General features: G+C 40.2%; 1 protein-coding gene across 4 annotated transcripts in view; it reads left to right on the top strand.

Annotated features, from left to right (window-relative positions):
- PRKCB (protein kinase C beta) overlaps positions 1–24,060 on the top strand; it is a 641,836-nt gene that overhangs the window by 503,181 nt on the left and 114,595 nt on the right. For all 4 annotated transcript variants that reach the window (XM_078152651.1, XM_020995626.2, XM_020995625.2 and 1 more), the window contains 3 exons: positions 2,204–2,342; positions 12,013–12,093; positions 13,609–13,716. In XM_078152651.1, coding sequence (XP_078008777.1) covers positions 2,204–2,342; positions 12,013–12,093; positions 13,609–13,716 — 328 coding nt within the window. The remainder of the gene's footprint in view (positions 1–2,203; positions 2,343–12,012; positions 12,094–13,608; positions 13,717–24,060) is intronic.

Raw genomic sequence — 24,060 nt, 5'->3', positions numbered from 1 at the left:
TATACATGAAGAAGGGAAAAGAAAGAGGCTGGTGAAACCTCCGTGCATGAGAGCAGTATGACTTCAGTGGCCTGTTGATCCTAGGTGGATCAACACCCAGGATATGACTTTGTTATCCTGTGTGTTTTGTGTTTTGGGGAAAATCTTATTTGCTTATACTATGTTACAAGGCTCCTAAGGTGTTGGGCACAAGTGAATGCTGAAGTGTTGGGGTCATGATGGCTCTATATTACAAGATTGACCCAAGCCTTGACCTTGGAAACATCTTTTAAGTCCTTTCCTTCTCCCTTGGCCATTCCTATGTCAGAGACTATAGGAACCTGGCAGTCAGAGGTTACAGAACCCTGATGCCAGAGACTGGGGGAAGGATTTTAAGCAGAATGAGAAAGCTTTGATTCTCTAACCACTTGTGTACTCGTTATTCTGAGGCCTCGGGCCTTGATGTGCTGCGCACCAAGCACATGATGCTTCGGATAAGTGGCATGGCTGCCATCCATGTCTGACTACAAACTCAAGTATATCAGGGCTGATTACTGATGTGATTCTTACAGCAAGTACCTTGAAGTCAGAGGGTTTTTAGAGTATCATACAGCCCCAGGTAGGCTTTGCTAATTTTGTGTCCATATTGGGATAAATAGAGGCATAAAGAAAATTCTTCAAGAATCAACATGACTTTCCTATGGTAAATAAAAACATGCAAGTATTAATTTTGATTTTAGGGGATGAGTGAACTAATCACATAGCGATGGCCTTTCTGATTATAATTCAAACCTAAAATTTCCACATAGTAACACTTTTTCAATTTGGAGCTCCTGGGCGGTTTTTAAAAAATGACAATTAGGAAAAGAGCCAAGAGTAAGAGAAGATGGAGACCATTTAGGCTTTGATTCTGGCATAATCCTTGTCTTATTATAAGGTATATTAAAGCTGTTATGACCTAGCTTACAGGGTCATTGCAAAGAAAGTGCTTTGCAAACAATAAAGGATTATAAAATGGAGTTATTTCAATAATGCACATGAAAAGAATAATAAAAATAAAACCAAATATCATGAAATTTAATGGCCCAACTTGGTCCTGAGAAAGAGATGAGAAAATATATCTTCCTCCTTTCATTGGAGTGATGACAAGCTATGGTTCATTATATATGCTGTTGGACATGATCGCTCTGCTATCTGAATTTGCTTGACTGTTTTGTCTTTATTAAAAGGGAAGACTTGAGGTTATGGGAAGAGTGTACACACATATAGTATGCTTGTTTATTTGTTGCTATTCATTTTTTTTCAGTCATGTCCAACTCTCTGTGACCCTATTTGGGGTTTTCTTGGCAAAGATACTGGAGTGGTTTGCTATTTTCTTCTCTAGCTCATTTTACAGATGAGGAAACTGAGTTAAACAGGGCTAAGTGACTTACCCAGGGCCTGGCACTCCATCTATTATACTACCTAGCTCTGTGTGTGTATGTATATATTTGTATATGTGTGAAAATGTATATATGAATATGTATCTATGTATCTTAAAAAAACAAAATAAAAATAATTTTAAGGAAGCCATGATAGCAATGTTGTGAAATGAAATGATTAGTTTTCCAAATCATGCCCTCAATTCTGCCAGCCCTGCTTGTTGCCATTTAGAGTGTCAGAAATCCATTTAGAGCTATTCTCCCTAGGGCCAGGAGAAGTTAGCTTTCTCTGTGACAAGAGTAGATTGTAGAGGTTTTCCTCTTTAACATACCAGTCAAAGTATATTATTGTGCCCAGGAGAGCAGGATAATAAGGTTCAATTTGTATAAATATTTGCCTTGGTGTAATGGAAGGAGCATTGCATTTGGAGTCAAGGGACCTGGGTTTGAGTTCCAGCTCTGCCCCTTACCACCTTGATAGACAAGTCAATTAACCTCTGTTGGCCTCAGTTTCCTTAATTTTAAAATAGGATTAGACTAGATGATGTCTAACAGCACTTCCATCCCTAATGCTAAAATATGATGACCTTTAATAAGTTTTTCCTCTGAATATCTTCTTTCTAAATGGAGGGTTTTCTTAGAACATAGGGGAAATCCTTAAAATTCTTTTGAAGACAAAGTAAAACCAAATCAAAAACAAACAAACAAAACATTCTGTACCAGCGAAGGAAATGCTCACATCGATGAAACCATATTACCACTGAAAGATTGAATACAAATTCTATTTCATATTTCTGTTGCAGAGACCTAAAACTCGACAACGTAATGTTGGATTCTGAAGGCCACATCAAGATCGCTGACTTCGGCATGTGCAAGGAGAACATCTGGGATGGGGTGACCACCAAGACATTCTGTGGCACTCCAGACTACATTGCTCCTGAGGTAAGGCTAGTAGCAGCAGAAAGCAGCCCTCCAGTGACTAAACTGTCACGTCCCCCACATTTACTAAGGGCTATGGCTGAGCTGTGCAAGAACATATATCAGGCAAGGTAACCAGAAACAGTCCCTAGTCTCTACAAACTTTATGGAAGAAATCTCTTACTGTGAGAATAGAATTTGTATGTAGGTATATGATTGTATAGCAGCTGTGTGTTATTAAACCTCTGGGAGAGGGAGGGATACATGTCATTCTTTGGGGTAGGAAGGAACCATCAGTCATTTTGTAGAAGTGGGTGAAGATTTGCTTATAAAGGCTTCCAAAGGCCCCTGAAACATGTGGAAAGAGTGAGTCATGGTGTTAGGGTCCTGGGGTAAAGGACAGTCATGCAGTTACATGGTAGTTTGAGCGTTGGACTTGGAATCAGAAAGATTCTGACTTAAAATACTACCTTACCTACTTACTAGCTCTGTGATTGTGGACAACTCAGTAAATCTCTTTCAGCCTCAATTTCCTTCTCTGTGAAAATGGAAATAATAATAGAGCAATAAAATAAAATAGTAATAATAGCTCTATCTCTCAGGGTTCTTGGGGGATCAAATATGATAACTTGTAAAGTATTTTACAAACCTCCAAACACTGTATCATATTCAGATACTATTATCATTATCATATTATTATTACTGTTAGAGGTTTAGTTGAAACAGTAGTTAGACAGAGGGGTTGATCTCAGTCAAGAGGGCAGCTTGCAACCATGTGGAGGCACAATCTGCTTCTAGTAATTGGGGAACTGGAGCTAGCCAAGTCAAATAGCCAGGCACCAGTTATTTCAGGGCCACATAGAGAGGATATCTTAAGGTAAAATACAGCTAGGATGTGCTGTAAGTTTGTTTTGTACTTTAACTACTTTCCCTTAATTGCTGGCTTTTTGAAACCCCCTTTTCTTCCTATAGTTGCAAGGGAAAAACAGCAGAGGGTTACCAAGTGGACATTGCATGCTCTGTTAGTCACAGTAGAGAGAGTATTTGGAGGTGTCTACTAGTACAAGTTTAATAGCAGCTTGTATTTGTATAATGCTTTATCATATACAGAGTAATTTGTATACATGATCCACTTGCTCTTCATAACAACCCTGTGAGATTGGTAGAGGATGTATTTTTATAACCATTTTACTAGAAAGGAAACTGAAGCCCAGATGGGTGGAAAGATTTGCCCAAGGAAACTCAGTCTAGTAAATGGCAGAAGCTGATCTCAAACCCAAGCTTTCTTAACTCCAAATTCATTGGTCTCTCCATGCTGCCATGGTTTCTTCCTAATCTTCCAGGCTTGCAATATGAAACCATCCCTTTAGGCCCTAAGAACAGGTAGCCACACAAGTTAGTTTAGCAGAGATACAAGAGCCCATGTCCAATATACATCAGAGTCTGTAAAAGTAGAGATTTAAGCAAAACTTGAAATTATGATCCAAGCATCAGTAAGGTCCTTTTTCAAGTTGCTGCTGTCCATGGCCATCTGATGCTTCATAATTATGAAATTGGAATGTGTGGGATGATCTAGTGAAACTTGACTGGGTGGCAATATGGTTTGTGGGCTGATAGGTATGTTGGACCTGCATCTGAGTCTTCCATAAGAAGCCTGATACTTTCGTCCTGTGACTAAGATTTAAATGAACCAAAATGGCTGTAGCACATTTTCCCTAGGATGTGGGGAACTGCAAGCAAGTTTTCCCAGTAACTCACCCAGTAGTAATTTGGTCCATTGCCTTTAGGGAAAACAATAATCATTGATACTTAGGAATGGAGTAGAATACAAATACTTCTTCTGGGTGTATGTATGCTGGGGAAACGGGGTAGTGGGGAAGGAGAATAGGAAGGTAGAGCTAAGTGGCTTTTGTAGACTAAAGGGAAGGACATTGGCTAAAGTCTAAAACATGGACATTGCATATCCTAGATTATAATCAAAGAGAGAATCCTTGCTTTTCTGAGTTGCCGTTCCTTTGACTTCTAGGGATAGGCTAAGTGTGACAACACTTAATCTAAACAACCTAGTATCAAATAGAGCATGTCTCATCATAGATTTATGTACTCTGACTCTTAGAATCAGACAAACTTAAAATATTGAAATGTAAGAATCTTAGTATTGGAAGGGACCTTAGCTCAACCACTCACCCAATGCTGGACTCATCTCTATCCATCCCTGCTAAGTAGTCATCCTACCTTTTAGCTTGGTGCCAATTGATTAAATCCCATGAAGATTTAACACTGCAATGTACATGAGAGCACACACCATGAGCGGCCTTTTTTTGTCCTATATATGAGTGTTTGCCCAAGTTTCTACAACTTTTTTTATTGACATTTCTCACAAACATGGAGTCATTACATTATAAAATGTAATTGTTTCAACTCCTTAAATTTCACCTCTCTTGCTGAAACTGTAGCACCTGAAGATGAAAAGATCCCTAGGATACAAATTGCCTTTTTGGAGGTGTTGAATTAGTCATCACAATTCTAAACTCAGTTGTGATTTATGGTACCTGGGAATGTATTTGACATCCTATTAGTTGAGATGATGTATTTTATTCACTCTGGCCACTGTCTGGATTAAGATTGATAGCCTGTTGGCATTTGGCCATGAAGCTATGAAAGATTAATGCTCCTCCAAAATAGCCCAAACTCTTGGGTCTGCAGGTCAGGGAAGGGCTGTACTAGTTATAGATAAAAAGGTAGCTTTGTAGCAGGGGGGAGAGGACTCATTTTTTCTTAAAATGCAAAGTTGTCAAGCAGGTTCATGGACTAGGACCATTATTGTTTATTTGTAGGCTTCTGGAACTTGCCCCAGAAATGGAGGAAGTAGATAATCAAGTTTGCAGTGGATGCCACAAAGTCCTTCTGTACTCTGATTAATTCCCTAAATGTAATGGGAAAAGGATGATCTGAAGACTTAGGTTCCCCTTACAGCTTTACCATTAACTATGTGACCTTGAACCATGATTTCATTACCTACACAATGAGAGTGTTGGTCTAGATCAGGGGTTCTTAATCTTTTTTTGTGTCATAGACTCCTTTGATAGTCTAACAGACTGTGGGCCCCTTTTTGGAATGTTTTTATATGCATAAAACAAAATTTCAAAATAATTGATTTGAATTATATGTGTAATGTGCACATGTTTCAGAATAATTTATTTCCTTTGTAATTCTAGGTATTTTGTTTTATTTGTGTTGTTATTTATTTTGTATTTATTTAGGAGCAGATAAGTTGCACAGTGGTTAGAACTTTGGTACTGGAGTCAAGAAGATTCGTCTTTGTGAGTCTAAATCCAGCCTCAGACACTTACTGGCTGTCTGACCCTGGGAAAGTCACTTAGCCCTTTTTACCTCAGTTCCATGATCTGTAAAATGAGCTAGAGAAGGAAATGATAAACCACTGTGGTATCTTTGCTAAGAAAACCCCAAATGGGATCACAATGTCAGATACAACTGAAAAAAGTGACTAAATAATTACAACAATATATATTTTTCTCATACAAATTAATAGACCCTTCCTCCCCCCCAAAAATCTTCCTACAAATCCCTAGGATTCCATGGGTTAAGAATCCCTTCCATGCTTTGCACAGATTATTTCATTTGATAACTCACAATAGCAATGTAAACTATTCAGGTGTCCCCATTTCATATGTGAGAAAATTTGAGGCTCAAAGGATTTAATCAGTCTTACTCCAAGTTCATACAGCTACTGTGATCTCTGAAGTGCCTCCTAGCTCTAACATTCTATGTTCTAAGGTCCTTTCCAGCTCAAATATACCATATTCCAACTTCCAAGGTCTCTTTTCGCTCTGCTATTCTGTGCTCTGAGGTTTTTGCAGCTCTAGCATTCTCTATTCTAAGGTTCCTTCCAGCTTTAAGATTCTGTGACCTTAAAAAGCTGAGATTTTTTCCCCCCACACATTACCCTATCTTTTATACTTACGAATTTTTCAGCTCCCCAGCAAGTCTCCTTTTCCCATCTCAAGTGATGGCCCACTAAAAAAGCCCTTCAGAATGGGAGCCAGAGAGATTGCCAGAGTTCATGCTAGCAAAGCTTTTATTTTTAATCCTTTGAAGAGGTAGTACAGCTTTATAGTGGATGGTTGGTGGGGGCTACAAGCCCGGCAGGCACAACATGACCATTGTACGCTAGCTAGCATACCTTATAGTCAAGGCCTAACTTTAACCCTCTTTCTGCCTAAACTTTTCATTTCACTTTTGGAAACTGTTTTCTTCCCTGTTACCCAACTCCAACTTTTTTAATGAAAGTCAAAGGAAAAATAGCCATCATTTTCCAAAATATCACAAAATTATACACAGTATGTCAGTAATGCACCTATTTTCTAAACTGAAGGGGATGCACGTACTAACATCTCCCTGCATCCATTCAATTCAAATTCCTAAACATTTATTCCCTTAAAAATCAAACACAACGAGATTAGGATGGCTAAGTTTAGGCCATGTTGTAAAGTCAGTTTGCATTCAGTGCCCCGTACTTGACCTCGTAGGATCAAAAATCAAAACCAGAAGTACAACCAACTTGGATTGATTACTATTTATCAAATGCGATCCCTCATTTCTTGATTTTGTGCCTTTGCTCACCCCATTCCATATATAAGGGATGCCCTGCTTGCCCCCATCTCAGATTGCTTGCTGACATTATGTTCCAAGTCCCAGCTCAGACTCTATCTCTTTCTTAAAACCATCCTTAATCCTTCCATCTGACAGTGATGTCTGCTTCATCTGATCTCCCTTTCTGCTTTTGTAGAGTAGATAAGTAGCGGAGTGGATAGCATGCCAGACCTAGGGTCAGGAGGCCCTGAGTTCAAATACGTCTCCAGATACTTACTGGCTGTGTGACCCTGAACAAGTCATTTAACCTGTTTGCCTCAGTGTCCTCATCTGTAAAATGAACTGCAGAATGAAATGGCAACCCACTCCAGTATCTTTGTCAGTAAAACCCCAAATGGGGTCACAAAGAGTCAGATATGACTAAAATGACTCAACAAAAATCTGCTTTTATGTTCATCTTTGTCTTTTACTTGCATAACCGTATACATCTCCCACCAGGATGTAAGCTCCTTGAGGGCAAGGGACATGTCTTACTTATCCTTTCTCTTCCCCAGAGCCAAGCACAGGCTCTTGAATAAATTAAGTGCTTAAAAATAAGATAAAGATATAAAATGCTGGCTAAATATGAGATACTTTATAAAACATAATCATCATAGCTTACATTTATATCACACTTCTAAGTGTGCAAAGCACTTTACAAATATCTCATTTGATCCTTACAGCACCCCTGGGAAATAGATGCCATTATTATCTCTATTTTCTTATTGTTGGGTTGATTACTCATGTCCAAATTTTTTGTGACCCCATTCGGGGCTTTCTTGGAAAAAATATTGGAGTGGTTTGCTATTGCTTTCTCTAGCTCATTTTACAGATGAGAGAACTGAGGCAAACAGGGTTAAGTAACTTACCCATGGTCACACAGCTGGTAGGTATCTGGCCAATTTTGAAGTCATGGAGATGAGTCTTCCTGACTCCAAGCCTAGTACTTTAGCCATTGTGCCACTGAGGCACCCTCTAAAGTACTACATAAACATTAATTTATTATTATTTTTAATATGGTGCTGCCAGGGTAAAAATTCACTAGTAAAGACATGGCCAAGTGGACTGGAATCCAGAAAAAAGGAAGTACAATGAAAATTCATCCTCATAAAAAAATGTTAACAGTACAAATATGCCATATATAAGCTTCCCAGGATAATAGAAGGGTTTTTTTTCAAACCTAATTTATAGATGGCATGAAGCTGGAAGGGAGAATTTATAGGATCATAGGATTATAAATTTAGAGCTTTAAGAGGCCTCAGAGGTCATTGATAGGCTAGATGACAGAATAAAGATTCAAATTTATCTTAACAGCCTGGAATACTAGGGAGGAAATGAGTTGTAACAAGAATAACATTCTCTTTCAAGGATATGAAATTCTGTATTTAAGATTTTAAAAATAAATTATGTAAGTATAGGACAGGGGAACTCCTCTGATAAATGGCTCAAGGAAATAGGAATATGTTAAGCTTAGAGAACTGAAGACTTGGGTGGAACATGATTGTTTTTGTTGTTCAAGCATTTCTGATTCTTTGTGACCTCATTTGGGCTTTTCTTGGCAAAGATACTGGAGTGGTTTGCCATTTCCTTCTTCAGCTCATTTTACGGATGAGGAAACTGAGACAAATGGGGTCCACTGACTTGCCCAGGGTCACATAGCTACATTTGAACTCAGGAAGTCTTCCTAACTCCAGGCCTGGCACTCTATCCACTACACCACCTAGCTAAGTTTACATATCCAAAGACTTTTCATGTGGATAGAGAAAATGTACTTTGTGTTATTCCAGAAGGACGTCTTCATTAAATGTAAAGAATATTATGAGCTACCTTCCTCCCTCAGTGGAATGGGTTGCCTTACAAAATACTGAGCTTCCCATCAAGGAAGTATTCACCCAAAGACTAGTTTACTAGCTGTAATTGATGTTGAAGAGGGAATTGTTTTTCCTAGGAGGCTGAACTTAATGACTTTTAGAGTCCCTGTGATTACAACTCTTCCACATAGACATATGACAATTTCACAAGCATTTATTAAGTACCTAAACAGCCCTTGGCAGACAACAGACTGTAAGCACTTATTAAATGCTTACTGTGTCCCAGGCATTGTGTTGAGCTCTGGGGATACAAAAACAAGCAAAAAGAAAAAGAATCTCAGCCCTTGAAGAGCTTATATTCTAATGGGGGAAGACAACACATAAAAGAAAACTAAAAAGTTGTGGGTGAATTGTGTCTAAGTCCATAAAGTCAGAAATATAGCTGGGAGGGGAATGAAGTCTGGCCAGCCTGGGCCTGCCCCAAAATGGAGGCCTCTGGGAGCCAGTGGAAGTAGGGGCCAGCATGGCTGAGGGATAATTCAGGGTGAGAAGACCCAAAGTTCTTAGAAGATATAAGTAAGTCATAATGGGGAAGTCTATAGAGAGTCAGAAGCATATCTGGGGATTTCCTTGGGGTGAAATTCTTGAATGAATGGATCTTTAGACTTAAGCTAGTCTGGTAGTTCTCATCCTCTAACTTCTCCCCTTCTATAAAGAAGATCCCATTGTCTAAATCAGAGGGCTTTGATCAGCTTCATGAGAATTATTTAGTCACAGCCCATTATGGGCCATGAGTAGGACCAGTATAAATCAAAGAGTTGGGTAGAAACTAAATTAAAACAGCTGCATTTATGTAATGCTTCAGGCTTTGTAAAAGGCTTTATGTGTGATCTCATCTTTAATCTTGCAAGGTGAGTAATACTACCCCTTCCAGCAACACCCAGTTTTAATGATGAAACTGAGAATCATAGATGACTTTATCATGGTTTCACAGTTGGTTTGTGTCAGAGGCAGGATTTGAACCAGTCCTTTCTGGCTCTAAGCCCAGCCCTCTTTCCAGTATTCTCCACTTTCTTCCTCCAACTCCCAGAAGACAATGTCTTTAGCTATAGTATAATGTTGAGTATGGCCGAGTTCACCAATACTCCTTAATCACCACCATTTTCATCTCAGTGTAGTATTTTCTTTGTTTTTACCCAATGAGAACATGTCTTATATTTGAGAATGGGAAAATGAAAATTAAAAAAAAGATAGGCTAACTTTACAGAAATTCATTTTGTAGTCAATTTTACTGGAAAATACCCTTTTTGGGTAAAAGCAAGTAATACATTTATTAAATGTTAGACAAATGTTTGAGAACATGGTCATTCATTTCAACAAATATTTATTAAACACCTACTATTTGTGCTAGAACTGGGGATTCAAAGACGAAATTAAAGAGTTCCTGCTTTTAAAAAACTTACATTCTAGTGGGGAAAGAAGTATGTGCATGAGTAAATACAGAGTAATAGGAAATTATTTCAGAAGAGGAAGAGTGTTAATGACTGGAGCAGTGAGTAAAGGCCACTTTTTGGAGGTGGGTACCTGAATTGTGCTTGGAAGGAAGCTAGCAATTCTATAAGATACAGATGAGGTGGGAGTGCAAAGGCATAGGCTCCATTTTTGCCGTTTTGCGAACAGGCCAATTTGACTAGAACATGTATTGTTCAAAGGGGAGAAATAGGAAACAAGACAGGTAGGAGGTTGTAGCCAGATTATGAAGGATTTTAAGTGCCAGACACTTAAAGGGACAGCTAGGTGGCCCTGAAGTGCACAGAGTGCTGGGCCTGGAGTCAGGAAGACTCATCTCCATGAGTTCAAAACTGGCCTTGGACATTTACCAGCCTGGTGACCCTGAGCAAGTCACTTAACCCCATTTGCCTCAGTTTCCTCATATGTAAAATGAGCTGGAGAAGGAAAAGGCAAACCACAAATGGGGTCACGGAGAGTCAGATATGACTGAGAAACAACTGAACAACCACGAGTGCCAGGCTAATGAATTTGTGCTGTATGAAGCAGTAGGGAACCATTGAAGATTTTAGAGTTGGGTAGGGAGGAGAGTCACGGGATCAGATTTCTGTTTTAGTGATATTATTTATTCATTCTGTTTGTAGGATTGATTTTTTTCTCCTGTCCCTTTAAAGTTCTATTTCCTTCTAAGGTTATGATTTATGTAACTCCACTTCCTCCTCCTAACAAGAATATGCCATACCTAATAGAGTCAAATGAGAGAAGAGCTTTGGCAAGTACTTTTTCCTCTGTCAACAGTTCAGTTCAATTCAAATCCATTCAACTGATTTAATTCAGTTCAGTAAATGTTTAGGTGCTTGCTTTGTACAGGCATTATGCACGCTCTGCATTTGGGAAATAAGATGAAAAAAATTACATAGTCTCTATTCCCTTGTAGTTTGGTAGAGGAGATAAGACCCTATACAAATTTTATGGGGTTCAGATATGGGATTTCATTGGAAGCTTTCTCTACCAATGCAAATCAGAAACTCTTTTTGTGATTTAATAGTCTTCTAGTCTTGCCATAGGGCCTGAGCAGTTGTGACTTGGGGGGGGAGGGGGAGAAACAAGACACTAGAGAGCGGTACGGTCAATGCACAGTATGTGTAATAGGAGGACTTGAGCTCGTGGCTTCATGACTCTGAAGGTAGCTTTCTATCCACTACAACATATTGTCTCTCACAAATTGTCACATACGAATTACCATGGTCTGTTTAGAGTGTGATCAGGACATAAGAAGAATATAAAGTGCTAGGAGTGATTTGAAGATGGTCAGATTATTTCTAACACGGAGAATCAGGGAAGATTTCATGGCACCTGAAGCTGGTCTTGAGGGGAGGGAAAAATTTTAATATCTAGAGCTGGGGGGTCTGTGAAGGAGGTGGGAAAGAACAGGACAAGATTGGGGTCTAAGGGTCTTTGCCAGGTTGTCCAAATTTCCTATTCTCACTTTAGTTTAAGGAAGAGGGAAAGACCTAACAACCTCATGTTCTCTCCTAAATGCCAACACAATCTTGATATGTGGCATTGTGAAAGGGACTGGGTATCTTTAAAGAAGTGCATGAATTAAATGTAGCATATACTGGGTCCAGGTCTTTATCATTAATGGACTTAGGTTGTGGTATTGCCCAGAGTGACGGAAATCTGCTCATAATCCTGATGGCACATTTTATGTTTTCTAGATAATTGCCTATCAACCTTACGGGAAGTCGGTAGATTGGTGGGCATTTGGAGTGCTGCTGTATGAAATGTTGGCTGGTCAGGTAATTGAATTTTAAGTGACTCACACAGGACTTGCTTTCCTCCTGGTCTGCGTATTTCACCAATAGTCCATGTGCTAATAGGCATCCAATCAGGGGTTGTTTATACCATGCGAAAGACAGGAAATTGACCTGGTGGGCAGCCAAGCTCAAAACATGTAGCCTTGGATCACAGCTGTCCTGTCATCTTCTTCCTCCCTGGCCACCCACCCCAGTCCACTTTCTGCCTGCTTAGTACTGAGAGGGTGATCCAAGGAGGAAAAGACACATTACTTAGGATGAGCCAATATCCCCGATGAAGAGCAATTATATGGAGGGAGATGCATCAGGTCCAAACTTAGACTTTAGACTTGCTGAGCTGAGCCAGTTTCTTAGGGATTCTGACTCCATCTTTGAACCAACTCAGGGGACCTTGCACTGAGTCCCATAGCTTTCTCCTTTACTACTTTTAAAAATAGTAACCTGACCTCTAACCCTCAATTCAAGCCTCCTGTTCTTTAAAGTCTCTGAGCCAGCTTGGCTTTCCAAGTTCAGAAATTTGCTTCCCTTCTTCCTTTATTACCTTTCCCCCTTACGTTGCTGATGCCACCTTAACTGGGACCCCCAGTTCTCTCCTTGTCTGCTGCACGCTCCAGACCTCAGGATTGGACTTTCTAGGATTTATTTTATCATAATTATTATCTTAAAATATATCCTACATTGTTGTTGTATTATGTTATATGATACCTAGGATTTATTATAATTCAAAATGAATAACCCAAAGTAAGGTTATTAGAAGCACATATGACAGTTCTATCTTGGATGATGCCTAAACCCTCTAAGTTATTCTGTGGCTCACAATCCTCTGGAATCCTATACCATGGCATTTAGTATCCTTGCAGCAGCCTTTACCAGAGATTGGATTTCTCTAAAAAGAAATCAACTGATAGATTTTTATATGACTTTAATTTCCCGATGTGCCTTTCTCCCCTCCAATATCCAGTGAACCACCTCTCATAGCAAAGAAGGGAGAAAAGACAGTTCAGCCAAACTAACCAACTAACTACAAGCTCTGCAAAGATCTGTGCACATAGCCTTCCACCTCTGCAAAGAAGGGAATGAGATGTATTTTCTCATTATATTCTTAGGAACCAGGTTTGGTCATTATAAAGATGGCAGTGAATGTCATTTTCTAACCCTCCCCCTCACCTCTCCTTCACAAACTTGAGATTTTCCCACCTGGTCGATCTGAATCTAGTTCATTTGCCCGTTCTATAGAACTGGGTAGATTCTCTGCCAACCATGATACCCCTTGATGACTAGCAGGCATTTGTTGCTCCACTCGCCTTCCTCTTTACTCGTTTATTATCTAACTTTCCTTCCCCCAGCCAAGGGAAAAGCAAGACATTAAGAAGGGGTATAGTCAATATGCCAACCACATTAAAAACTGGAATAATTCTATCTGACATACTGGTTACCCCCAGAATCCTCAAAAGAAAATCTCCTTCCTTACTGCTTTTCTTGTCTTCTGTACAACAGGCTCCTTTTGAAGGAGAAGATGAAGATGAACTTTTCCAGTCTATCATGGAGCACAATGTGGCCTATCCCAAGTCTATGTCAAAGGAAGCTGTGGCCATCTGCAAAGGGGTAAGGGAATACTTGAATTTGAATCAGCTATGTTTGCATTTGAGGGATGGGGAAAGTGGAGGGAACAGAGTTGTTGCTATTATCACATGCATGACACCGTGCAAAGAGCACTGAATTTGGAGTCAGAGGGACTGAGTTCAAATCCTGGCTGTGCTACTTGCCACCTGTATGACCTGAGTCAAGTCCTTTAACCTCTGTGATCCTCAGTTTCTCTCCTATAAAGTGAAAGTGTTGGACTAGATGGCCTCTTTGGTTACTTGTACTTCTAAATTGATGATACTATAATCCTGCAATGTATAATCCTTCCTATAAAAGGTCCTCTCAGTTTGGGACGAGTTCTGGCTTATAAATGAACCATTTGTAATTATTGGGTAGTAGAGACTTTGAGTTCCTATGGGTGTGAAGTAGATTAAATCAGCTCTCCAGATTCTCTTTGAGATTTAAGTGGTTCCAGAAACTCCATGGGGATTCTAAGTGAAGGAGAAGGCATTTGGTCTTGGCCCCTTCAGATTCCTCTTGTCATAGGCCAGAATACTTGGTGGGAGTAAGGGTCAAAGATATGAGAATTGGCCCCTTTCCACAGGAAGCCCTAGATTGGACAAAGAGACTCCACATAGTGTTCTCCACGTCCAGTGGCCCAAGATAATATGGCACTCAGGCAGTATAGAGCAAAAACATGGCCAAGCTTTCCCACCAAGCTCTTGCCTTAGAATCCTAGGGGGAAAGTCCAGCTTTCACCAACACTTAACTCCCAGCTCACCAATACTGGTCCCAGGACTGTTTGTCAAATCTGTAGTGCGATGCCTAGCATTCATTCAAGACCATTTCAGACAAAGGCTATGTAGAAGAAAAGCCTGCCTATGTTAAGTTCTCTACCTAAAATTGAAACCCAAGGTCATGGGCAGCACATTATTGTTATATTGGGTACCCTGAGGGGCATACTTCTCAGGAGTGGACAGGTGGCTCACAGAGTATTCTAGAAGATGCTCCTTCACATTTAGACCTTAATGTATAGGAAAGTCCAACCACAAGACAGTGACTGACACAATTCTGTTACCTATTACCCGTGTGGTTTGGATTGGCTCACTTTTTTTTTTACCTCTCTTGGTCTCAGTTTCCTCATCTATAATTATGACCACATTATAGATGACCTCTGAGTTCCTTTTTTTGATCTTAACACTAGAATTTTGTGCTTTTGTGAGCCACAGACACAACACACCAAGGATACACACCACATACATGTGCATGCACACACACACACACACACACACACACACACACACACACACACACATACTACAATTCCTAGAGCAACATTTCACTGACATGAGGACCATAGACCCCTAAGGGATTTGCGGATACACTTCAGGGGTTTTGTAAATTTGAATGGGGGAAAATTATACCTTTATTTCAATGTAAATGGTTCTCATTGTAATCCAATGGGTTTTATTTTATTCATTTAAGAACATTATTCTAAAATGGGTCCACATCCCTCAACAGACTGTTAAAAGGATATATGATATAAATAAGGTTAAGAATCTGTCCTAGAGGGAGTTTCTAGAGAGAAGGTTGGGTTTTTTTTTCATCACACAAAAGCAGAAAAGAGGAATACAGTTCAGTCCACCAAGCACCATGAATTGTGCTGCTTAGCCACACTTAAAAGTCTCACCTGGCTCCTTCCTATTCTCACTCTGACTTCGCCCTCACTCTGAAAACTACAGAATTGTATCAGCCTGGAAATGTTATTCTCTCTGCTGCCTTCCCTTTAATACCTCAGTTCCTATAGCCCCAGGTAGAAGTGCTGATGCAAACTCAACCTAGTTGCTCACTGTAGCCCCAGAATAGGTAGAGGAATCACAGGCCATTTCCTATTGTGGTCCTATCTGTATCTTTCTGTGCCCACATTCCAATACTGTCTTTCTTGTTATGCTATTATTTATTGACCTGACCTAATGAGCCTCCGGAAGCCAACAGAAATCTAATTCCTTAAGCTAATCTGGAAATAAGCATATGTTTTATCCAGAGTATATCCTGCTATATGTGTTCTGCACATAGTAGGCACTTCATAATACTTGAATTGAGTTGAAACTCATCCCCATTAATTCTTTTATTCCAGCACTGTTTACATGGTTCAATCTTTTTCCCTATTCCCTCTCCAACCCAGTACTTGCTTCTAATGTCCTCTAATGAACTTCGTGTTGATACAGCACCAGACGCCCCATTTCCAATTCTCTTGGGCCCTGGGTTTGATGTTTCTTCTCTTGCCAAATGGAGCCAGCTTGTTCTGATTGGGGCTAGCCCCCTTCTCTGTGTCTTCAGGGCGGCCTGCTCAGTTTATAAGAGTTTATAAGAGATGAAGATCCCTTTTTAAGTTTTATTTTTCCCCCCAGCTTCTTTCTTTCTATGCCAATGCCTATGGTGAGTTGGCTTAGTATAGGCAAGAGAAGAGATTGGTTCAGAGCTCTGCAAGCCCAGATCTAGCAGAGGGATGGCCATTTGTTGTTGGAGGGTTATAAAACTTAGAGCTGGAAGAAACTGTAGAGATTATCTCGTCCAACTTCCCCTTCCCCATCTTATTAATGAGGAAACCAAAGCCCAGAAGGGTTAAGTTGCCTCACATGACATGGAAGTAAGCATGGCCTAGATTTGAACCCCTACTGCTGTCGCTCCTTCATTTTTCAGTCATGTCTGACTCTTTGTGACTCCGTATGGGGTTTTCTTGGCAAAGATACTGGAGTGGTTTGCCATTTCTTTCTCCAGCTCATTTTATGGATTAGGAACTGAGGCAGATGAGGTTAAGTGACTTGCCCAGGGTCACACAGCTAGAAAGTATCTAAGATCACATTTGAACTCAGGAGGATGAGTCTTCCTGACTCCAGGCCCAGTACTTTATCCACTGCCCAGCCTAGCTTCCCAACTATGGGTTAGGGGCACAGCAATTTTATAATTCATGCAAAAGGGCGAGTGGGATCCCCTATATGCCTCCCAAAACATTCCCACACCTGGCTCTAGCTAAGCTTATGTCCCCTCGCCATCTAGTAGTTTGGGAACCTTCCTTTAGTGTCTGAGGCTAGATTTAAACTTAGTTCTTCCTAACTCCAGACCCAGCACTCTCTCTACTGCACCACTCAGCTGCCCATATTCTTTACCTTCAAATCCAGTGATCTTTGCACTACTTCATCTTAAAGATCTATGTGCTAAAATAAGCAGATGAGTTGAATGTAACAAATGCTTATATTATAATTAACTCTTAATGCAAACCAAGGTGAACAGGTAAGCAGTAAAATGATCCTTGAGGTTTCTACAGGGAAGCTCCATATAGCTCCTTTCCAGTGGGTCAGGAAAACATGGTACCCAGGCAATGTGAAGTCATCAAGTGGCCAAGTTCCCTGAACAAGTTCTGGCCTTAGAAATTTAGGGATATAGTCAAGCATTCAGCCACACTTACTGAGCATCCCCACAGGGCATGGGGTACATATGAGGGAGGAGGGCCTTCAAAAAGGAAGAGAAAGTGTAATCTCTACTCTGGGTCCAGATAACACCAGGAAGAGTATAGGGATAGTTATCACTTATGTAAAACCAAGGACAGTTTCTCCCTCCCAGCCCTGTCCTATTGGACATTTTAAGCCAAGAAAGACTAGAAAAAAATCAAATTTATCTCAGTGTTAGAAAACCTTCCTTATATTCAGCCTTAACGTTTTTAAATGCTCTGTTCTGCGGAAAAGGGCAAATTCCCTGTAAAAATGGGCAGCGAATGTCAGAAGCCAAGCAGCAAAAGTTCCTGGGGAACCGCAGTTCAGTGTTTAATCAGTTAGTGTTAATATTTTGTGCTTGTGTGTAAGTTCAAAAGCCAGAAAGCTGCAGGAAAGTGTGGAATCAGACTGTTAAAGCTTGTGGGTTCCTTAGAATAGGAGAGCTGGCCTAGGCTAATCTTATAACCAGACAGAATCAGTAATCATCTGTGTGGTGGGAGATGAGGAATACAGGGCATGCCTGTGATCCACAAAATGTCTCTATCATTGCCTTACCACAAGGCCTGAAATTGTACCATTAGAAATTTATACTTTTGCTTTAATGAATTTCCCAACTGTCTCTTTGGTCATTTCAACAGTAATCTGATTAAATTCAATAAGCATTTTACTAAGCTCCTACATGTGCATGGCGTAGTAATCAGAGTTGAGGACACAGATGTAAACCCCGCCAACTGTCTTTACCTTCAAGAAACTTAAAGTTTAACGGAAGGGTTATGACTTGTACACAAATAATTGTGATGCAAGACCGAATGAGGCAAGCAGAGGAACGATGTAGATTAAATACAGTGAAGAAGTTAAGGAGGAAGAAATCATTTTCCCATAGGAACATTGGAGGATATACCTTGAAAGTGGCCTTAAAAGGAAGAAAAAATATTTCAAAAAGCAGGGATATGAAAGGGAATGTGTTCCAGGGATAGGGAGAATATTTGGAAGCCTGGGAAAGGCAGGTTGAGATCTAAGTCCTATTAACTAAGACACCACAAAGTACACGAAGAAGAGAATAAGAAATAAGGCTGCAAAGGTAAGTTGGAGCTATCGATAAATCTTATAGCACCTTGTGTGAATACAATCAATAAAATACAATGCCAGGATTGTGTTTTATTCTGGAGTCAGTAAAGAGTCACTTAAGATCTTTGAGCATGCCAGTGACATAATCAGACTTGGTCACTAAGAAAGCTACTTGGATTGTGGTAAAAAATAGCTTGCATGTAAATTTCTCTTTTTTTTTCTCCCTCCTCATCAGAGATGGCTCCCATTTACATGTAAAAATCATTCTATACAAGCTTCCATTTATCAGTTCTTTCTCTGGATGCAGATAGTATTTTCATATGTCCTCTGTAGTTAATTTGGGTATTTATAATAGTAGTTTAAAAGGAATAGCAAGTTGTACATAATGCATTTGCAGTTTCATGTGCAATCATCTTTTTTTTTTTATTATACCACGTTACAGAAATGCTTGTTTAATTCCATGAATTGGGAGGGGAAAAGACTAGCTTGCAAAGGAGGTAGACAGGAAGCAGGGTGGCAGGTTAAGAAGCTGTTGCAGTAGATCAGGCAATAAAAGGTGAGGTGGGCCTGAGCCTTCAGGTAGTTAGGTATTGTGAATGGAAAGGAGACAGATATGAAAGATGATGCTTGGGGATAGAACTGAAGGGATTCAACAACTGCTTAGAGAAAAAGAAGGGAAAGTCAAAGATAATAATAGCTAATATTTGCATAGTACTCTAAGACTCTAAGACTCCAATGCTTTGCAAGCATTGGAGCAGCTAGGTAGTGCAATGAATACAGCCTGGAGTCAGGAAGACCTGAGTTCCAATCTGGTCTCACTCTTGACAGTTACTAGCTATGGGACCCTGGGCAAGTCACTTAACCCCGACTGCTTTGTTTAAAAAAAAGAATTGAGAAGCGTTTTACAGCCTCAAAACACCCCTGAGAGGTATGAATTGTAGGTATTATCCCTATTTTACAGGTGAATCAACTGAGGCTCAGGTCAAATAGCTTATTGATGGCCACACAGCTTTTAAGTGTCATGGGCAGGATTCCAATCCAGGTCTCTTTTGACTTTACGTTCAGCACTCATTCTTTCTATAATACTATCGTACTTCCTCAGATGATACCAAGGTTTTCAGCCTGGGGGCCTAGGGAAATAGCAGTGTCACCAATAGAATAATAGAAAAGTTAAGAAGAAAGGTAAAGTTTTCTAATGGAAATGGTAAATTCACTTTAGGACAGTGTAACATTTTTTAAGAGATCATTATGAACAAAATATTTATTCCTATGTGTGTTAACTTATTGAGCTATCAGTCATGAATGCTTTAAGGTGATTTAGTCTTATCTTGCCTTCCTTTTTACAAATAGGTAGGAGAAGGGCTTTTAGGGGATTTGAATGGTTGGACCAAGGGGAGATTTGGATCATGGAGCACTGTAGCAATAGGAAAGCATTAGGGCAAAGGCATTACAATAGGGAGCCCTGGGACTGTGAGGGGTTGCACGAGGTCCCTGCGGGAAAATTTTGGAGGGAGCAGGGGCGGGCCTATAAGAGAATAGAAATGTGCTGAAAGAATCATAGAATATTGAAAGTGGAAGTAACCTTAGATCATCTAGTCCAACCCACCCATTTTACCAGTGAGGAAGCTGAGGTTTGGTAGGCTGAAGTGACTTGCTCAAGATGGTCATGCAGGTAAGAAATAGCATAGCCAGTCTTCTGAATTCAAGACCTGAAAAATAGGTCTTTTCGATATATTCTGCCGGGGGAGGTAGGAAACTAAAAGCAAACATTGCCAACTCCTCCATTTTGCCCCTGGCCAGGCCAGTCTGCTGAAGGGCTCTAGTTTTTAAATGGGTCATGGAGAAGTTAATTTTTTTCCAGGTCAACTAGCAGTCAATTTCATGTACAGAAAACACTTACGATGTGTGATTGTATTACTTTAGAATTTACAACATTCAAAGTGAACTGAGCCATCTTTCTTTCATTGAGATTTAGGGGGCATGTGGGAGAGGCTGGGGTTTAAGGGGAAAGCTTGGGCCAGATCCCTACTATTTTTTTTAAAGGCTGGTTCTAAATGAAGAAGGAGAGATGGTTAACAGTACAGCAGAACGCATTGTTATTCACCATGCACCCTGGGGAATAACTCTGGTGAGTGATTAGCGATAGGAGCAGTGATTACATCTAGCTGTCTGCATCATTTCTGTCCCATCTGTCTGGCCCTGAATGTTATGTATGGGCAGAGATGAGAACATGATGGAAACAGCTGTTGGATGTTGCTAGGATGACTTCCCTCACTTTGCCAGACTTACCCTAGCATGGAGAGAGATTGAACCCTTCCTCTAAAGTCTGTCCATGTACATTTCATCAAAAGTATTTTTCTTGCCTAAAAAGAAGGCATCAAAGCATCATTGTTTCCATTATGGAAAAATGGAAGCCAAGATTGTCAGTAATAGAGTGGAGTTCATCAGAGCTTTGAAGAGGTTAACCAAATCACCCCATCATAGAATTTCAGGTTATCTAAATGAGCTCATCCCTGAGTAGGAGTCCTAACTATAACATCCCAAACAAACAGTTATCCAGCCTCTGCTTGAATACCTCTAGTGATGGGGAACTTGCTATCTGGCACATAGTGCTTAATAAATACTTACTGACTGACTCAAGAAGCAATTTATTCCATTTTGGGATAGCTTTCATGGCCAAGAATTTCTTCCTTATATTAAGCTAACATCTGTCCCCCTTAAAACCTATTGGACCTGTGAAGCTAAGCAGAATCTAACTTGGTATTCAAAGCCTAATCCCACCCCAAATATTCATAATGATAGGATATCAGAGGTGAAAGACACCTCTTAAGGCTATCTAGTCCTGTATTGTGGAGCTAAACAGAATATGTCTAAACTTTCTTCCATATGGAAACCTTTTTAATATTTGGAAACAACTGCCACATCCCTTCCCCACCCCTGAGTCTTCACCCCAGGCTTAACCTCTCAGTTCTTTCAACCAATCCTCATATGACATGAGCCTAAAACTCCTCACTGGTCACCCTCTTTGGATATATTATAGTTTGTCAATATCTATATTAAATATCTATATTAAAATATTGAGTCTGGCCAAGGCACAGTATGGCAGAAACTATCTTACTCTGGACACTGTGTCTACTAATACTTCTAAGATGTTCTTTTGTTTTCATGCCATAATGTTCACCCATATTGAGCTTTTTATTTATTAATTTTTTAGAGGTGGGGCAATTGGGATTAAGTGACTTGCCCAAGGTCACAAAGCTAGTTAAGTGTCCAGTGTCTGAGCTTTTTATTTATTGATTTTTTAGAGGTGGGGCAATTGGGATTAAGTGACTTGCCCAAGGTCACAAAGCTAGTTAAGTGTCCAGTGTCTGAGGCTAGATTTGAACTCAGGTCCTCCTGACTCCAGGGACGGTGCTCTATCCACTGCACCACTTAGCTGCCCCCATATTGAGCTTTTTAGTCAGCCCTCCAACTCCTCCTCACCTCCATCTTTTTCAAGATATTCTTATCCTGTTTTTGTTCTTTTGATTTGCTACACCCAAAGGCAGACCTGCACATTCATCCTACTCTGGAAATCTTTACTGTTTGAGATAATGATAATACCTGCTTTTTATATAGCACTTTAAAATTTACAAAGCACTATACATAACTTCTCTCATGGGGATTAAAAAGTGAAAGATCTCAAAGAGAAGAGGACTGTTTAAATAAGAGTCAGAAAAAATTAAGGTAGAGAAAGTAGATATTTCAGACCATCATGCTATCTATCCTCAGAATGAGACCACATTGGCCTAAAAGGGGGAAAGGTCATCTCTAAGAACACTTCAATGGTACCAGAGCGTGATGAAGCTTGAGGAAGAGCGTAAACTCCTTTGCTCAGCATTCAAATCTGCCACCTGCCTTTCCTGGCTTCCTTCAAGTCCCAGCTAAAATCCTATCTTTAATAGGAACCTTTTCCTAATCCCACTTAATTCTAGCATCTTCCCTCTGTTGATTATTTCAAATTTATCCTGTATGTGGCTTCCCTCACTTTGCCAGACATACCCTAGCACGGAGAGAGATTGAACCTTGAGTCTAAAGTCTGTTCTCCCTAGTCTGTGTACATTTCATCAAAAGTATTTTTCAGTATGGAACAGTGGAAGCCAAGATGATCATTAGTAGAGTGGAGTTCATCAGAGCTTTGAAGAGGTTAGCCAAATCACCACATCATAGAATTTGGGACGTGGTTGTTTGCATGTTGTCTCCCCCATGAGACTGTGAGCTCCTCCACAGCAGGAACTGTCTTTTCCTTTCTTTGTATCCCTAGCTCTTAGAATAGTGCCTGGTACCTAGAAATGTTTATTGAGTGACTCAAAGCCCAACCCCACCCTACCCTTTTCATAATTATAGGATATCAGACTTGAAAAACATCTATGAGGCCGTCTAGTCTAAATCATACCTGAACAAAGATCCCTTCTATCAGATCCCAAAACAAATCATCTGACCTCCTCTGGAAAATTCCTTGTGGAGGGGAAGGAACTTCTGCCTTCTAAGACAACCTATTCCACTTTGAGATGGTTGTAGTTGTCAGAAAGTTTTTCCTTCTATTGAAACCTAACTTGCTGCTCTGTATCTTCCTTCCTAGTCCCACTGTCTCCAAGCTACCCAGAATCCTTTAATCTTCTTTCTGTACAATGGACCTTGAAATACTTGAAGTCAGCTATCTTATCCTTCCCTCTCCCCCCAACCTTTCTTTTCTCTGGGCTAAACACCCCTAGCTCCTTTAAAACTCCTTGGGTGGAATGAATATCACCATACCAGACAGCCTTCTCAGAATGCTTTCCACTTAGTCGATGTCTTTTATAGGATAATACCCTAAACAGGACATGATATTCTATCTTTACCTCCCACCACTTCCCAATAGAAATCCCCTGCCCCAAGCAGGTCAGGACTCTTTTTGTTCTCCATAAGGGATTTTCTAGGAGGTACCTGAGTATTAAAATGATCATTTTAATTAATCATACCCCCCAATCCCAATATCTGCTCGTGTTCCTCTCTGTCTCTATGGATTCTAGGAATTCTTTAAGCCCAAGATTAAGAATCCCCTCCCAGGATCACAGGACTAAGAACTAAGGGGGACCTTATCTAGTTCATAGAGTCCAGCTCCCTCTTTTTACAGATGAGGAGAATAAGGCCAGAGAGCGGAAATGATTTGTTCAAGGTAACACAGATTGTAAATAGGCTAGGATTTAAACCCAAGCCTTCTGATTCCACCTCTAGTTTTGTTTTGGTTTTTCCCCCCATTACAACTCTTCCTCAAAGGTGAGATCTTTTTGATTCTAATCTTTAGTCATTTTTGGCTGTTCTTCTATACTTAAAACTTCCTTTCTTCCTTTTCTTCCTTCCTTTCCTTCCTTTCTCTCTCTCTTTCTTTCTTTCCTTCCTCCCTCCCTTCCTGCCTTTCTCTCTTCTCTCTCTCTCTCTCTCTCTCTCTCTCTCTGTCTCTCTCTCTCTCTCTGTCTCTCTCTCTGTCTCTGTCTCTCTCTGTCTCTCTGTCTCTCTGTCTCTCTCTCTCTCTCTCTCTCTCTCTCTCTCTCTCTCTCTCTCTCTCTCTCTCTCTCTCTCTCTCTCTCTCTCATCTCCCAACTACCAGGTGAGCTTATTAAGGGAAGTGAGCTGGATCTTCTGCCCTATCCATAGCTCTCCCAATGCCTTGCATGGAGTAGTACTCAATAAAGACTTGAGGTATTGATTGATTCTCTGTTCTCTAGTCACAGCCCGTCAAGGACTTGTATTATGGTGGCCCCCTTCTTTCCTTGGTCTCTCT

Source organism: Phascolarctos cinereus, unplaced genomic scaffold (genome assembly GCF_003287225.1).
Source record: "Phascolarctos cinereus isolate Bilbo 61053 unplaced genomic scaffold, phaCin_HiC Scaffold_4;HRSCAF=312, whole genome shotgun sequence".
NCBI lineage: Eukaryota > Metazoa > Chordata > Mammalia > Diprotodontia > Phascolarctidae > Phascolarctos > Phascolarctos cinereus.
Note: the sequence above shows the minus strand (reverse complement) of the source record. Positions and strands in the feature narration are given on the sequence as shown.